Source organism: Cheilinus undulatus, linkage group 22 (assembly GCF_018320785.1).
Source record: "Cheilinus undulatus linkage group 22, ASM1832078v1, whole genome shotgun sequence".
In the NCBI taxonomy this organism is placed as follows: Eukaryota; Metazoa; Chordata; class Actinopteri; order Labriformes; family Labridae; genus Cheilinus; species Cheilinus undulatus.
In genome coordinates, this window is record NC_054886.1 from 10,469,154 (window position 1) to 10,486,679 (window position 17,526).

The following is a 17,526-nucleotide window of genomic DNA, read 5'->3' on the forward strand; positions in this document are numbered from 1 at the left end:
AGTGTCTTACATTGGCCCACAATCATGGCTACATGTTGAAAACCTGATGAAAAAGTCTGGTATCTTTGATTTTTTTCCCTCTGCAATTTTTTACATTTTTGCACACCTAGATTGGGGGATTTTCTGCCTTTGCAAATCCTCTCAAGCTCACTCAAGTTGAATGTGGATTGTCGGAAGAGAGTTTTATCAAGGACATCTCTGTTCTTTGCTCTGTTCAGCTTTCCCTTGACCAGCCTCCCAGTCCCTGCTGCTGAAAAACACCCCCACAGCATGATGCTTCCACCACCATGATTCCCTGCTGGAATGGTATTGAGCAGGTGATGAGCAGTGCGGGGTGTCCTCCAGATTTAGAATTGAGGCCAAACAGTTCAATCTTGGTTTCACTGGACCTGGGAATCTTGTTTCTCACAGTCTGAGAGTCCTTCAGGTGCTTTTTTTGAAAAGAGATTGTGGTATCTTTAAATTTTAATTAAGAGGACATTGAAGAAACACTGCCTCTTAGGAAAAATCTCTTTAAAAAGACAGTTAAAGCATGCAACTCCCTTCAAGACAAAAAGCTGAGTTTGTAGAGCAGAGAGATCTTTTCAGTCACTATTAATATCCTTTTAACCGTCAGTATCAGTTCATCTGTCAGCAGCGAGTACAGAGAGCTCCAGGACACATTCAGACTCACAAACACAACCCTAATATTTCCTAAAATGTCAGCATCTTCCTCTGAAACCATTTGTCTGTGAGTTTTTTTATGAGGGTGTGCTCACATTGTTCTTCAGACAGCGTCCTCTCTGCAGGCAGGTGTTTCCCTGCTGATTGGATCTTATCTGGACCAATTTCCCCCACCTGTCGACACGTGGCGTTAACACAACACACCAGTGAAAACACAAAATCAGACATATTTACAGAGAATGGAAAAACATTAATATAGTCATCTGTGGTCATCCTAACTAGTCCAGTTAGTCCCCAAATAGTGATGTTTTTAAAGGATTTCCTTGTCAGTTTGACCCTGTATCAGCACTTCCTGTCTCTTAGCAGTGGTAATGAAGGCTAATTAAGACTGTAAACTTTAAGAGTAAATATCATCTCCTAATATCTGGGTTCTGACCTCCAGCTCCATGTCGTCCATGCAGTGTGAGTGCGTGTTGTGCATCTCGGGGTTGTTGGCCATGTCCAGCAGCTCGATGATGAGGTTACGAGTCAGCAGCTGAGTCACAAATGGATGCTGGAGGAACAAAATACAGATCAGTATAAGAAAGCAATGTTGGATTAAGACAATAAGACAATAAAACTGCAGAATCCACAGCTGGACGAGAATGGATGATCACAAACAAGGGCTGACTATCGGAGCTATGAATTGCTATAAAAATCAATATTGATTTTTTTTGTTTTATTGATTAAACCCTTAGTAAACAGGTCTACACATGCTTTTCTGTACTAACCCCTTTTTCCCATTTTCTAACACAGTTTTAGTGCTGAATCAAATGTTTTATTGCCATAAATACTCAGGTAGATCATGGTTAGCTTGCTTCATGCATTAGAAATAATGTAATGAGGATTTTGTGGAGTGTAGATGGGGTATTTGTGAGGTGAATTTACTTTCAGCCTCATGACCGGCCCTTGCTTGTAACAACTGTATCACATAAACCACCCCAGCCTTTTGTCTTGACCCTCCTCTGAACTTTGACTGTCCTGTTACTGGAAACTTCACAGAGGCGAATAACCTCTGGTTCTAGTTCTAGTTTTCTTAAACCACTGTTCCCCTATGGTTTGCCTTGAGGAATGTCTAGGTAAACTTTGGAAACTAGAGGGTTTTACTACAACTAAAGATAAATCTTAATGAGGTGATTTTGCATGGATAATGGAGATTTCTGGGACTGTGGCTTGATTTATTTTGCCTGTGCAAAAAACTTTGAAAAACCACTGTTATACAAGGATCAATCTGCTTCTTTGCATCTCCCTGACCAAATCATGAAATCCACTCCACTTTGGTGTACATAGTTAAAGGTTTATAGCTGTAGCAGCAGGAGATTTTTCATTTATTCTCATTTTTAAGATGGATTTAAAAATGTGCAAAGATTACTGTTGCATAAAATGGATGCACACTGTGACATCCATATTTAAGAGATTTATGGATGTTAATTCCTGATTGACATGAAAAAAACAAAAACAAAAAGGGCCAGCCACTCCGAGCGTTGCGATGTGACCTTAGGCAGATTTTGTCAATCAGCTGACAATGAAAGTGACAGGAAAATACCACAAATATTCAAATTCTTTTCACATCTTATCAGAGCTGATCATTATCCATGTGAGAACATGAATATGACACATAGAAACAGATAAAAATAGATATTTTACGGTTATGAATAGTGAATGTATGATGATGTGAACATGAAGACAGATGGTGATTTAACAGCAGATCATTAATGATGTTCTATAAAGAGGCAGCTCACCTGCAGCAGAGTCTCCGCTGACGGCCTTTTACGAGGGTTTTTAATGAGCGCCATCTTCACAAAGCTCTGGAAACCTGCAGACCTGCACAGAGACCAAAATAAAGGATAAATTATTATGATATTTACATGATTACAGGAGGAAAAATGGACAAAAAGAGGTTAACTTACCACTTGGTTTTATCCTTTAGTCGTGGAGGCTGGAAGCTACTTTTAGACATCAACATCAGCGCTCTGAAACATCACATCAGCAGGGGAAAATAATGATAATAAAGTTAATTTGTATGACTATCAGCTTTACGACTGCTTTAAAATGACAAACCCCATTAATAAGGTAGAAACATGCACACAAAAAAGGAAAATTGAACTATCATTTGACAAAAATAAATAAAACAATGATCAAACATAAAAAATGATGAAAAAGTGGCACATGCAGCTGTAAAGTTACATAAAAATGTCCCTTCTTTAAATCTGTCAGAGCTGCTGGCTGACCTCATCGGGTGGAGGTCAAACATGGGCGGTTGGAGCTCCGCCAGCTCGATGGCGGTGATGCCGACAGCCCAGATATCACACAGATGGTTGTAGCCGCCCTTTTTCTCCACTGCCGCCACCTCAGGAGCCATCCTGTAGGAATGAGGGGAGGAAATCTGAAATGCTGCTCCAGGCTGTTAATAGTGACAAATACAAATACTATAGGCCCACTTTACGTTCCCTTTTATTTAAAGGTAAATGCAAAGAATAGGCCCTGAAACTGAACTGTACTGACAGCTGAATTTAGTCAGACACTCTCATAGATTAAATCTTCGTCTGTGTTAATGTTAACTGACTAAAAACTGACTGACTTTAATTCATCTTACCAGTAGGGAGTTCCAATGAAAGATTTCCTTTTTGCTACAGAAGCGCTGATCTCTGCTGCTACTCCAAAATCAGCTACAAAGAAGAGACGGAGAGGGTTAAACTGGAACTTAAGTTCACATAAATCTGCATAAATATTAATGCACACGTGTAATATAGATGTTTATATTCAACACAGATCACTGCTGACCCAGTTTAACGTCTCCTCTCTCTGTCAGAAGGATGTTGGCTCCCTGCAGTCGAAAACACATGGTATGACTATGTATAATTATAAGAACACTGAAACATTGCTAAGATCTATAAAAACTCAGCAGTACCTTGATGTCTCTGTGCATTTTCCCAGTCTCATGGAGGTGATACAGACCCTGAAACAGAGAGAAAGAAAGCAAAGAATAAATCTGATCAATTTTGGTCAGACATTTAGAGTAAACATTTATTACAGGACTCCAATTAACCTTCTTTTTCTCTTAAAAGACTGAGACAAACAAGTCCCTCAGGTAGAATACCTGAATCAGTTCAATCCTGAATTATTTTCTGGGTGTCCATATTAAAGTGTGATTTTATATTGTTGTTTAATCAATCATTAAATCATCCAAAATAAGTCTTAACTCTCAAAACTGGACTAAATATCTACTTTACTATTTAATTAAGCATACTGTCAGATTAACAATGCTATATTAATTACCAGTGACTTTATGCATTACTTAAGCGAACTATTTATCACACCATTATAGCTCACTATTTTATCCTTTTGTCAAATTTTTGAAGTTTACTGTTTCAATGTTTAATTTCAAAGTTTTAGCTAACTACTTATACCTTTAACCAAAAAAGTTTTTGGCTGTTTTACTTAATGTTTTAGCTAACTACTTCAAAATTTTATCAAACGTTTTAGTTGACTAAAACTTTAGTAAAAACATTTTAGCTTACTACTTACCTTTAACCAAGAATCTTTAGCTGTGTAAATTAATGTTTTTAGCTAATTTCTTAAACATTTTATCAACCGTTTTTAGTTGACTAAACCTTATATAAAAACGTTTTGGCTAACTACTTATACCTTTAATCAAAAACGTTTTAGCTGTTTAACTTAATGCTTTAGCTCACTACTTAAACATTTTATGAACCGTTTTTAGTTGACTAAACCTTATATAAAAACGTTTTAGCTAACTTCTTATACCTTTAACCAAAAATGTTACTGCTGCTTTACTTAATGTTTTAGCTAACTACTTTAGCATTTTATCAAACATTTAAGTTGACTATATAAACGATTTAGTCCATGCTTTTCTTTTTTAATTTTACTATCATTATGTTGCAAATTATTAACCCCTTTGTTTTAGCTGTTTTCAGTCCATTTGAGCTATTTCATCCATTAGGTTCTTATATGATTTTCTATTGTTATATAGCCATTAGCCTATAACCAGTTATTCAGCAACTTTAGTTCATGATTTAAACTATTCCAACAAAACAATTTAAGTTTTTTATTCTGCATTAAATCATTTTAGTATACCTTTTTAAAAAACTGAATATTTGTTTTAGCTACATTAAACTGCATGTTTTAGTTTGGGGTTCATTCTAATCCTCATTATTGGGTTTTAAATACAATAATTCAACTCTGACTCTATGTAAAATCCAATTTTAAATCATTTGAATTTAATTTTCAAATACAATTACAGAATGATTAATAAAGTTTTGAAGGGCTTAAAAGAAATCCATAAATCTTATAAAAATTCCTGCTCACTCATGACTTTCACAGAGAGACCTGATAAAACCTGAAAACCAGTGTTAAATAAGATGAGTGAATTACTGGACCAAAAAAAGTCTAAAAGGGAGTTTACCTTTCTATTTATAGACCTGAGAACTCTAGAAGCTTCTTAAGAAAATATTTAACCTCAGGCAAAGAAACACCCAACCAATCTGTTATCATTGTACCTGTCGACAGGTGGTTAATTCCTTCTGACATCTGGGTAAAAAGAATGCAGCTCAGTGATCCAGGTTTGCTGACAGGCAGACGCCCTGAGGCTGTTGTTATGATAACATGTAAATATGAACAACTAAAGAAGAGATTTAGAGAAATACTTTTCTCTTGACCACTGGTTAACAAACGTGAGTTGTTTTCAGGGATCCTTTATAGCTCATGGTCTGATATTTTCATTTATTTTGTTGCTGTCTTTAAACCAGCTTCTGCAGTAAAACTGTGCAGAAAGAAAAGGTCACTCACTAACTAAATAAAGACAGCATGCTTTGTTCTGCTGTGGACTCTGTTTTGCAGCAGCAGCAGCATTTACTCTCCCTTATATTTAGCGGTCTGGCGAGGTTAAATACTATTTATCTCTTCTGAGGCTGAAAAACACGTGAGTCATCCTGTCAGCAGAGAATCCTCTGAGATTTCACAACTAAACAGTCAGCCCTTTCACAATAAAAGCCTTACCTGGAGGGTTTCTCTGCACACGTAGGCGATCTGTTTCTCCTTTAGCGGACCCGTCACTGCGGACAACACTTTGATTAATAACAGGATGGAGGGGAAAGACAGAGCCTGCAGACATAGTATCTAAAAATACACAAGAGCTGGCTCCTCACAGTTCATTGTGCTTCGCTCACGTCTGTTTTACAGTAATTAGACCAAAGACTCTGAATGAATGAGAGAGGGAAATATGTCTGCTGGTTTATCCAGAGGCAGAGGAGAAGATTTTTATTTCATATCTGTGCATCTGGAGGAAAACTTAACAGACAAACTAAACTAGTCAGCAAACAAAAAGCTGCAAACATTGCATGCTTGATCACATTTATATGACAAAGGGTAAATGTATAAATACAGTAGATAGTTGCTGATGCCTTTTTTTCTCTTGATTTTAACAGAGCTAGGCTAGAATGGACATATTCTGCATGTCTGCAGATTGGTAAGAATGGGGAGAGTGGGAGTAGCACGATGTTTTGTTATTATAACAATGTGCCAACATGAAGTGAAAGCTTTATTAAACTTTATACACTCTAATCCTTCATGGGATAAGATCAGGCATAAATAATATAAATGGTTTAAAATGGATTTAATATAAAATATACTGTGTTTTAGATACCATGGTACATATCCTGCAGAGAGCCTCCTCCACAGTACTCCATACAGATCCACAGCTTTGTGTTCCTGCAGAGACAAACCACATGTCTTTGGTCAGAAACATTTGCGTCAAAGTTTTCAAGCTTTTGTTATCAGAAGGAAATACTTGTAAGAACACTCCCTAATACTCGGACGGCATTAACGCCCACAAACACACTCAGCATCATCACTGAGCTTCTGTATAATCACAGCAATGAGTGGGAGAGGAATCCAGCAGTGTGTGGGGAAAATAAAAAGTCAGATTCCAAAGATTTTAGTCTGACAAAGACTACAGGAATCCTTCACATCTTGATACACTGGAAACAGACTTACACCAAACTATTTACAAGCTGAAAACAGACTGAAAATACATTGAAAATGAGCTCAAAACAGGCCAGATACATGGTGAAAACACGGTAAGAGACATGCTAAATACAAACTAATAATGGCTGAAAAGAACCTGAAAAAGGACTGGAAATATGAAATCATAGAAGAAAACAAGCTGAAAAGTGGCTGGAAACAGACTGAAAGCATACCAACACCAGGGGAAAACATGCCGAGAAACAAGAGTAAAGAAATGCTAAAATCTTGGTTAGTATGTGTTTAAAACACACTAGACACACTTATAACATACTGGAAACAGGCAAAGAACATGCTGAAAAAAAAACTTAAAAAATGTAGGCTAAAAGTAGGCTGCAGACTAGCTAAAGACATGCCAAAATCATGCTGTAAAAAACATATACTGGAAATAGGCTTAAAAATGCGAGAAAGTGTTGAAAACAAACAGAAAGAAGCCAAAAATATGTTTGAAAAAAATAAGAAGAAAAGTCTATGTACATGCAGAAAATGTACTATAAAACGCTAAAATATGCTGGGAAGAAATGCTAAAAACAAGCTGAAATCACGATGAAAAAAGGCTGAAATCATGCTGACAACAGGCTGAAATCATACTGAAAACAGGCTGAAATCTTGCTGAAATCATACTGAAAACAGGCTGAAATCATGCTGAAAACAGGCTGAAATCAGGCTGAAATTATGCTGAAAACATGCTGAAATCAGCTGAAAACAGACTGAAATCATGCTGAAAGCAGGCTGAAATTATGCTGAAAGCAGGCTGAAATTATGCTGAAAACAGGCTGAAATCAGGCTGAAAACAGGCTGAAATCATGCTGAAAACAGACTGAAATCATGCTGAAAGCAGGCTGAAATTATGCTGAAAACAGGCTGAAATCAGGCTGAAAACAGGCTGAAATCATGCTAAAAACATGTTGAAATTAGGCTGAAATCAAGCTGAAAACTAGGCTGAAATCATGCTGAAAACTAGGCTAAAATCATGCTGAAATCATGATGAAAACAGGCTAATATCAAGCTGAAATCAGGCTGACATTATGCTGAAAACAGGCCAAAATCATGCTGAAATCAAGCTGAAAACAGGTTGAAATCATGCTGAAAAACAGGCTGAAATTATGCTGAAAAAAGGCTGAAATCATGCTGAAAACAGACTGAAATCATGCTAAAAACATGTTGATATCAGGCTGAAATCAAGCTGAAAACTAGGCTGAAATCATGCTGAAATCATGATGAAAACAGGCTAATATCAAGCTGAAAACAGGCTGAAATTATGCTGAAAACAGGCCAAAATCATGCTGAAATCAAGCTGAAAACAGTATGAAATCATGCTGAAAAACAGGCTGAAATCATACTAAAACAAGGCTGAAATTGTGCTAAAAAAACATGCTGAAAAATTGATGAAAATAGGCCAAATGTGCGCAAAAATATTTTGAAACAGGCTTAAAACATGCTAAAAATGCAGAAAACATGTGAAAAGATGTTGAAAACTGGCTGAATTTTTTCACACATGCTGAAAAAATGCTGATAACTTGCTGAAAAGAGATAATAGCATGTTGGCGGTAAACGGGCAAGAAATGCATAAAACCAGCTTAGTACAACTACGTGGGTAATATTGCAGTGAGTAGCTGAAAAAGTTGCTGAAAAGCATGTTAAATAATGCTCTATGCATGCTGTTTAAAATGCTGGAAGACCATTGGAAAAAATCTTGAAACCACGCTAGAAAAAAAGCTAAAAAAATGTTGAATAAATGCTAAAAAAAAAAAAAAAAAAGAAAGAAAAGCTAAAAATTGCCAAAAACAATGAGAAAAACGCTGAAAAAATGCTGGGAACATACCGTAGCAGTCTGACAAAAGAGCCTGTCGACAGGTCATAAACAGACTTGAGCTCACCTGTGGTAGCTGCCGAAATACGCCACTATGTTTTTGTGTTTGCACTCCTTCATCATAGTGATCTCCTGCTGGATGGACGTGATGTCGTCACCTAAACACACATAAAAACACAGACACATTTAGTGTTTTCTCTGACAGCAGCTCAGAGTTCAGGCTTAATTACAGACCAGTAAACTACAGGGTTGGACCACTGGGAGAACTGGTGAATCAGGCTGAATATGAGGCCTCGTCAGAGTCTGTATTTGACAGAATCATAGTAACATCCATCTCCAAACTGTGTTGGAACCAGATCAGGAACCACCATCAAAAAAGACACTGCAATCATATTCTACTGATGCATACTTAAATATCTGCTAAAACAAGGTAAATATGGCTCTCTGTTTATTACTTTTCTGTCCATTTTAGCCAAAAAAAGAGGTTAATCTTCTATTCTTTAGATTCTCTGTGTGAGAGGTGACACTCAAAGCCCTGACCTGTTAACATGCAGACGGGGCCACCATGCACTCAGTCTGAAAATGCTGTTACAGAAAAAGACTTGGTTCCTGAGATTAGACTTACTGGTTCGCAGAGCTTAAGTACAATAATACTGAACAAGCAAAACCGAGCTACATGTGTGAAGTAAGAACTCTGAACAAACCTGGGTCGAGCTTGACGATCTTGATAGCTGCCAGTTCAGACGTGCGGATGTTACGAGCCTGAAAAGGAAAGAAAAACACAATAAATACATAGCCAAGTATGAGGAGGGAATATTACTTATTTTGGCCACTGATAAGCTCTGCCGTTCAAGACAGCACTGCTAGCCGGTATAGCTGAATTTAGCACTAGAGCTGCACACGTGTGCTACCTCATTTTGTCTTGCTGCTCTGATTGGCCCATCCTGAATGTGACAGAACGTTTGTCCAACAACTGCAGAGATTTTTTAAATGCCCAAACGCTTTCCATGGGAGTTTCTCAGATGAATATGAAATATATTCATGCAGTATATGATCTGGTCCATCTGGTGTGTGAGATTAAATGTACAGAGCTAGGTAAAATTAAAACAAACAAAAAAAAAAGCAGAGAAGCAGAAATCAATTCCCACCTAGAAAAGCACTCAGAGAGCACAGACCTCGCCATTAGCCCTATCTCCCAATAGTGAAGAATCCTTTAAAAAATTCCTGGATCCGTCCCCGTGTGCCCCCACCACGGCATTCACCCATTACTCCCTCCCCAGTGGGGTGGGGACATGGTGAGGTAAAGCATTGGCTTTGGTACGGGTGGATTGTCGTGGTGGAAACATTGCCTGCCGGTGCCAACAGATGCACTGACAGTCTCACCTATGGTCTCACTGGATGACTGGAAGTCACGGCAGAGGGTGAATATTCCTCTATTCCTCCCAGCATTGTGAGAGTTTTTGCTACAATTTTCTGTCTTTCTCTCTGTTACACTCTGACTCGTCTCCTCGACCGGGCATGCGTCTTTCAAACTCTAAACTCATAGCGTGGTGAATGTACAGGTCACAACTTGTCCACGAGAGCGTTTTGGAGTTGTTGGATTGTGTATTTGATGAGTTTGATGAGGGAAAGCCAGAATACCGTCTGCTTACATTGAGTTGGCACAACAGGTCCGAACTCGGCAGCGCCGATCTAAAAATAGCTTGCACCGACAACTGACGGTAACGAACCTATTACTAAGACTATAGGAATTATGGCAATGGGCGAATTTGCCAAAATTTTGAAGTATCTCTTTGGCGATTGCTCTGTTACAGCAGGAGCTGTAGCCTGTCTACCTGTTAACAGCTTTTTCACACATTCACTAACTTATAACCACATTCAAGCAATAAGATCTAACATACACACCGTATGTGATGCCGGTTTATGACATGCATGTCCTACATGTGTTTATCTCACTGGCCATTGGATTTTGGCTCTCAATAAGCATCTAACCATACAGTTTTCATATCATAATCTTTTAAATCCCTCATGACCCAATCTTTCCGCTTGACTGCTGTTCACTTTTTCCCCCCTAAGAGGGCGGGGCTGGTATCGTTTGGGCAAAGTACCCGGATGGATTGCTCCTAAGAAGCTATAGAAAATTTTGAGGTTACCATGACCCCACAGGTTATAAGACTGCAGTGACCTTTGAAAACAAAATATCATCAATTGCTATTATTCTTGCTTCTGATGTAGAGGCAAAAGATGTGTACAAGACAGGAGTGTAATACAGATTTCTCCATAGTGTGTTGTAGCATATAAAATTACATTTACAGTAATTGTATAATATGGCATACTGTCTTGTATGGGGTTGCATGATTTGAGAATTTTTCACGTAATAAACGTTGAGTCGACTCCGACTAGTCATTAATAAAATCATGAATGAAACTACAGCAGAAGGGAATAGTTTAAAATAACAAACATATATATTGTGCAAATCATAAATTATATCCTCCTAACAATGGGCAGCTTACAAACATTTTTGGTGTAAGTGCAAACAACAAAAGGTTAATATGGTATGTGACATAGAATTTACAAAAAAAAAACAAAAAATCCTGATGCATTTGTCACTAGATTTCTACACTCACAGAAATATTTAGGCCTCATTGCATACAAAAATCCATCCATTTGAAATACTTACATTTACCATAAACAGGCCAATCAACTTTATGTGCTGCATATTTGTCACTCATTTGTAATTGAAACAATTAAGAATGACATTTATGTAATAATACCAATAAACCCAATGTGTTTTGAATGGTACTGAAATCTTTATGTAAACCTGATGTAAGACAGTCTCATAAATTTTACCTAAATGAATCTTGGTTGATCCACAGCTTGTCATATTTAAACTATATTCATACATTTTAACTGATTAAATTTAATTGCTTTCACAATTAACAGATTTATGCTGATTTTAAGGAATTTGAATGAATTAATTCGAAAAATTTAATCATTAAATAAAATCAAATAGATGTAAATACTTAAAAATAAACTATGCCATGATTCATTTTTCTGAGTGTAGGGAGGCACATAATATACCTTACCTGCCATCTACCTGCCAACAATTTAGAAAAATTACAATGATATTGTGTTTGTATAACATCCTGCAGGTGTAAATTGGTGTACTCTGAGTGAAATCCATGCATTATCATCATGGTCCATCACTTTACTACAGCCAAAGAATGTTCCAGAAAAATGTGGGAAACACGTGTTAGTCCAGTATTTCTCTGATATCAAATCCTTTATCAGGTGAGTCACATTTCCAACAATGCTGCCCAGGAAGGACTGAGTAAAATATGTATCAACACATGATTTCTATCAGCTGCATAAACCAATATCAATGCAGCTTAATTCATTCATTTATGAAGCATGTAAATACACAGATAAAGCTGCTCAGAAGTGGTACAAAAAGAAACTAAGAACACGATTCAACTAAAAACAGAAATTTAATAAGACAAAAATGTTAGACATCAATAATGTGCAGAAACAGAAGGGATGAAGCTGTTTAAAATCAGGTAAATGGATTAAGGCTGTAATAAAACTTCATGCTAACAGCCTGATTATAAAGATAGCTCTTTAATTTCCTGTATTAAAGCTGAGACTCTCAGACAGAGCAGGATAAGATCAGGAGGTCTGACTCTGTTTTTTTTAACATCTGACCCATCCAGATCAACCTCATTCCTTAAAAAATAATCCTTCCTGGAGTTGTAGGCTGAATCCAAGTGAGAAAAATGTAGGTAGCTGCCTTCTGTGCTTAAATTAAGTCTTTTAGCTAACATCATCCACCTCAGGCTATTTTTTAAGGAAAGCGCTAGTTGATGGATTATCATAAATGAAATCAATCATTTACAGACTTTAAAGGCCTTTTGAAGCAGATGTCATTAAAGAGATAACATTATGTGTTAAAATTAGGCAATAGTAATACTATTATATGTGATAAATATACAAAATTGTTAAACATGATGTCACACCTAAAGTGTTGCATTCACAGAGGGATATACAGGTGGATTTCTCTCTCCTGTGCTGTCCATGGACGGCATGCTTGCACAACACTAGGACAGGACTAAATGAGGGGCTGATGAAGTTTAACCTCAAACTAAATCTTCCAATAACTGCTCCTAAAGTCTTTAAACTTCTGGAGCTCTGCCACCAACTGCATCAAAAAAAGAAACTGGCAAACATCCAGAGATTTAAAGACAAAGGACTTCTAATCAGTTTAACCTCTATTGGATAAAAAGGTCTGACCGTGTTTTGTGTCCTCAGGTCTCAGACAAGCACAGAGTGAGTCAGAGTCACACAGATCAGACCAGGAAACAAAGTCACTGACATCTGGACAATTGTGAGAAAATATCAGTTTATTTTGGGGTCAGAGAGTCATCTTAAATATTGAATCATGCCAGCTTTAGGGTGTGTTTCTTTTGTCTTCATTACTCAGAAATTCTGTGTTGACGTCATTCAAAATACGCCCCGACAGAGCGTAAGTCAGAGCAACCCTCAGGACCCTCAGTAACAAGATAATATCACTTGGATGTGACATCTTCCCAGTTCTGACATCCAACCTCCATGGTTAATAACCACTACGGCAGAAACGCCAAACAGAAAAGGAAATCCAGCTGGAAGTCGTTTAATCCTCAGGCATCACTAGGGACATTTTTGTCCATTTGGGCAGTTAATCAGTCCTGGGTATGTCAAACAATAGCCAAAATATTGACTTTGATGCATTACCTTTTCGAGTCACTTGTGGACAAAAATGGCCCATTGACTCCCATTCAAATCACATTTTTTGATCTTTAAGTAATCAAACTGGCATTTAAAGGGTTAAAATCCTCAAAATGATTGAGTGTTTGGTAATTTTGAGCACAGCTGGAGTTGTTTAAGAGTTTTATGCAAAAAAAGCAGAGAAATATTAATCTGTTAAGTTTTTATAGCAGTTTTTTGGAAGTGGACGTTTCTGTCCCTAATGGCTTTAAAGGATAGTAAATTAAAGTGATGCCCGAGGGTTAACCTCTGACTGCATTTGAACTAAAGAAAAAGGTCAGGCTCTAAAAATGTGATATTAGCTTGGCTTAGAAAGGAGCAACAAAGGACAACCTAGAGTCATATCACCATCAATACATCCAGACTGTCTCCACACATGTGGATGAAGTGTGGAGCCGCCGACAGCTCTCAGGCCTCATTTATAAAACAGTATACATGCACCAAAACCCCAGAAATGGCATACCCCGAAACTAATTTAGATTCATACACACGTCTTCACGAACTCTCCCTCTATAAATCCTGATCCACCTGAAAATGTGCTCACATTGATCTGCCTCCCATTCTGTCCTCTACCTGCCTTAATTCAACCTTAAACAGCTGATGTGAAGCTCCTGATGAATAAAAATGAATAAAAAAGAGCCAACAGATCAGAGGTTTTCAGGGGTTAACACATTTTACTATCAGGTATGTTTTTTACAGATCACATACTCCGTGTGAGTAGTGGCATCAGCAACTTCAGGCCCTGTTTTGTGCCTGTTTGTAAATGAGACCCATGGACTGATTTAACCCCAGTTATGTTATTAATTTTAATAACAAAGTCAGACTAATAGACCTTAATAAATATATAAATTATTTATTTTTCAAGATTAACATGGGGCTTTTTATGCATAAAGGCATATCAATTGAACTGTTCTCCTGATCACAGGAAAGTTTGTGCGCAGGATCCCTCAGATCTTACTGAGATTTTTAGCATCTTTTGTCTCTTTGTTTTGGTTTTATGGCCATTTCTGATATCTCACTTTAACAGCCTGTTTTCATGTGCTTTGTTCAGTTTAACTTCTCCATTCATAGCCCATGCTTTCTCCTCTGTTAAGTAGGAAACACGGAGGAAGAATGATCAAAGTACAGCACAGTTTCCTCCCCCCTCCTCATTATGTAAGTGTGGCGTTCGCTGTTATTTCAGGCTCTCCATGTTCAACCAGAGACTGTAAACCCGCTCACAGATGCTTTTTTTTTTAAATCGGTGTTGTCACAGGAAGTTCTGCGGCAGAACAGGAAAGAAAACAGGACGTGAGTGCAGCTGAAGCTCAACTTGGTTTGTTGTCAACATTCGGTGAGTGAATATGAGACACTGTGACGTCAGTAGGCAATGGATGGTGGTGAATAATGTTCCCGGGAAACATTAAGGAAGTTAAAAACAAGTCTAAAGAGTCAGAAACAATGTGAAACTTCACCTCTGATGTCTGTGCATCAGTAAAGGTGTCCCTATACGTCCTAAAAACACTGAATACTGAGGTTAAATTATCCTTTGTCCATAAAAGAAAGCAGGATTGACATAATTATGGTACTAGATTATTTTATTGTGCATTTATTTCCATAGTCAGGCAAAAAAAACTGTTCCAAAAAAAAGTTGGGGCGCTGTGTAAAATGTACATAAAAACAGATGTCAATGACTGTCAAATCTCATAAGCCCATATTTTATTCACAATACAACATAAACAACATATCAGATGTTGACTGAGACATTTTATCATTTCATGAAAAATATTAGCGCATTTGGAAATTTGATGGCAGCAACACATCTCAAAAAGGTAGGGACAGGGCAACAAAAGGCTAGAAAAGTAAGTGGTACTGATGAAAAACAGATGGAGGAGCAATTTGCATGTACTGAAAATCACTGCATGGGCTCAGGAACACTTCCAGAAATCACTGCCTGTCAACACAGTTGGCTGTGCCATCCACAAATGACAGTTAAACCTGGATCATGCAAAGAAGAAGCCATATGTGAACAGGATTCGGAAACATCACTGTCTTCTGAGAGCCAAAGCTCATTTAGAATGGACTGAGGCAACATGGAAAACTGTTCTGTGGTCAGAAGAATCAGAATTTGAAATGCCATGTCATGTGGACTAAAGAGGAGAAGGACCATCCAGCTTGTTATCCTGGCACAGTTCTAAAGCCCGGGGTTGAATTAGTGCCTGTGGCATGGGCACTTACACATCTGGAAAGGCACTATCAATGCTGAAAAGTAGAGAGAGGTTTTAGAGCAACATTTGCCCCCATCCAGATGTCTCTTTCAGGGAAGGCCATGACTATTTCAGCAAGACAATGCTAAACCACATACCAAAACCATCACAACAGCATGGCTTCACAGTAGAAGAGTCTGGGTGCTGAACTGGCTTGCCTGCAGTCCAGACCTTTCACCAATAGAAAACATTTGGAGCATCAGAAAAGGAAAGATCCAGCAAAGAAGACCCAGGACCGTTGTGCAGCTAGAATCTTATATTAGACAAGAATGGGACAACATTCCTCTCCCAAAACTCTAGCAAATAGTCTCCTCACTTCCCAGGCGTTTACAGACAGTTCAATGCTACACAATGGTAAACATGGCTCTGTCCCAACTTTTCTGGAATAGGTAGAACAAAAACCTGCAGAGTGAATAGTTTCACCGTGTTAGAACAGGACTAAAGACAATCTTCATTATTTGTGTGTATTTACTAGTGAGCTGACAGTTTTTCAGTGTTTTTGAGGACAGGTGAGATTCTGATGGTACACCTGAACCTCAGACTAATGAAGGTGAGTGGAAACTCAGTGAGGATGCTCAGGAATATTAACAAGAAATACAGAACAGATGAGGGCAGAGATATAAAGAAAAGAAGGATGGAGCAGATGCTTCAAGTCCAAAAACAGTGAAAGAACTGCTGAAAATCTCAGAGGAATCAGCGAGAATTTAAACAGAATAAGAAAGTGAGAGGAGATGGAGCAGATCCTCGGGGGAGATTTAAACAAAGAACCAGATTCATGAGGCAGATTTTTTATGAATCACATCCAAAAGCATCCAGACACCAAACCAGACATCCGAGTAAACATCAGACCTCAGAGTTAATTCATAGAATTAAAAACCCTCAAAGCAGACGATAATTAGATCCAGACCAGGACTGGAGCATCATTCACTAATAATGAACTCTGCTCTAAACCTCCATGTGAATTTCAACTATTACAGCTTTATGTTATTGAATTCAAGTCAAATTTTCAGACAAAAGAATAGAAGAGAATAAAGCAGCAGGTAAAATCCAGTTTCTATCAGGAGATTTTATAGGGCACTATAGGATCTGTGTCTCGTTTTAAGTGAATTATTGAAGAAGGTGAACCCCCTCATCCTCCTCATCTCCATCATCATCATTTATTTATTTAATTTGTCTGAAAACCCAGACAAACCCTGGGGTGACCCCGTTTACAACAGACCCAGGGTTCAACAACAACTGAAAGAAACAAAAGAGACATCAAGATGTTTCTACTGAAATGAAGAGGAAAAACAAGAAAAACACAGAGCTGCATGATTGATACACACATCTGGAAGATGAACAATGTCTTGAAGGGGAACGTTCAGCAGGGGGTCAAGAAGAAGTGCTGGGCTGGTTTCTGCGGTTGTGTTATTCATAGAAACCTGATGTTTTATTGGTGTGAGTGCTTGCTTCATAAAAATGTTGGAATATAAAGAGGGTAAAGAGTACTGGGGACAAGTTTAACCATTAAAAAGTGACCGCTGACCTCCAGAGTCTAATCAGTTCACCCTCCTGTCTATGGTCTAATTTGTGCCAAGTTTGACAAAAATCTCAGAATGCATTTTTGAAATGTTGAGCTCACGGGATTTAAAGCCACAGTGACCTTTGACCCCCAAACTGTATTGAGTTCATCCTTGAATCAGAGTGGACGGCAACATATTCGAAGAAAATCACTCAGAGAGATCACACTCACAAGAATGGCATGGATGGATGTGGCAGAGATGGACCAATGGATAAGGAGACTGACGTATGGATATAAACAACATTATGGACAGACATACTGACAGATGGACATATGAACTATAAGGCAGACTGACGTATGATTAGACCCATGTATGGACATACGGAGAGACAAACAGACGAATGTATGGACGGACAAACCGA

General features: G+C 37.9%; 1 protein-coding gene across 4 annotated transcripts in view; it reads right to left on the reverse strand.

The window, feature by feature from the left end:
- map4k2 (mitogen-activated protein kinase kinase kinase kinase 2) overlaps window positions 1–17,526 on the reverse strand; it is a 42,445-nt gene that overhangs the window by 20,139 nt on the left and 4,780 nt on the right. For all 4 annotated transcript variants that reach the window (XM_041779434.1, XM_041779432.1, XM_041779433.1 and 1 more), the window contains exons 2-13: window positions 9,262–9,319; window positions 8,625–8,715; window positions 6,368–6,432; window positions 5,722–5,777; window positions 3,614–3,661; window positions 3,487–3,529; window positions 3,299–3,371; window positions 2,934–3,065; window positions 2,613–2,675; window positions 2,445–2,526; window positions 1,100–1,216; window positions 759–837 (exon numbers count right to left, since the gene is read on the reverse strand). In XM_041779434.1, the coding sequence (XP_041635368.1) occupies window positions 759–837; window positions 1,100–1,216; window positions 2,445–2,526; window positions 2,613–2,675; window positions 2,934–3,065; window positions 3,299–3,371; window positions 3,487–3,529; window positions 3,614–3,661; window positions 5,722–5,777; window positions 6,368–6,432; window positions 8,625–8,715; window positions 9,262–9,319 (907 nt within the window). The remainder of the gene's footprint in view (window positions 1–758; window positions 838–1,099; window positions 1,217–2,444; window positions 2,527–2,612; window positions 2,676–2,933; window positions 3,066–3,298; window positions 3,372–3,486; window positions 3,530–3,613; window positions 3,662–5,721; window positions 5,778–6,367; window positions 6,433–8,624; window positions 8,716–9,261; window positions 9,320–17,526) is intronic.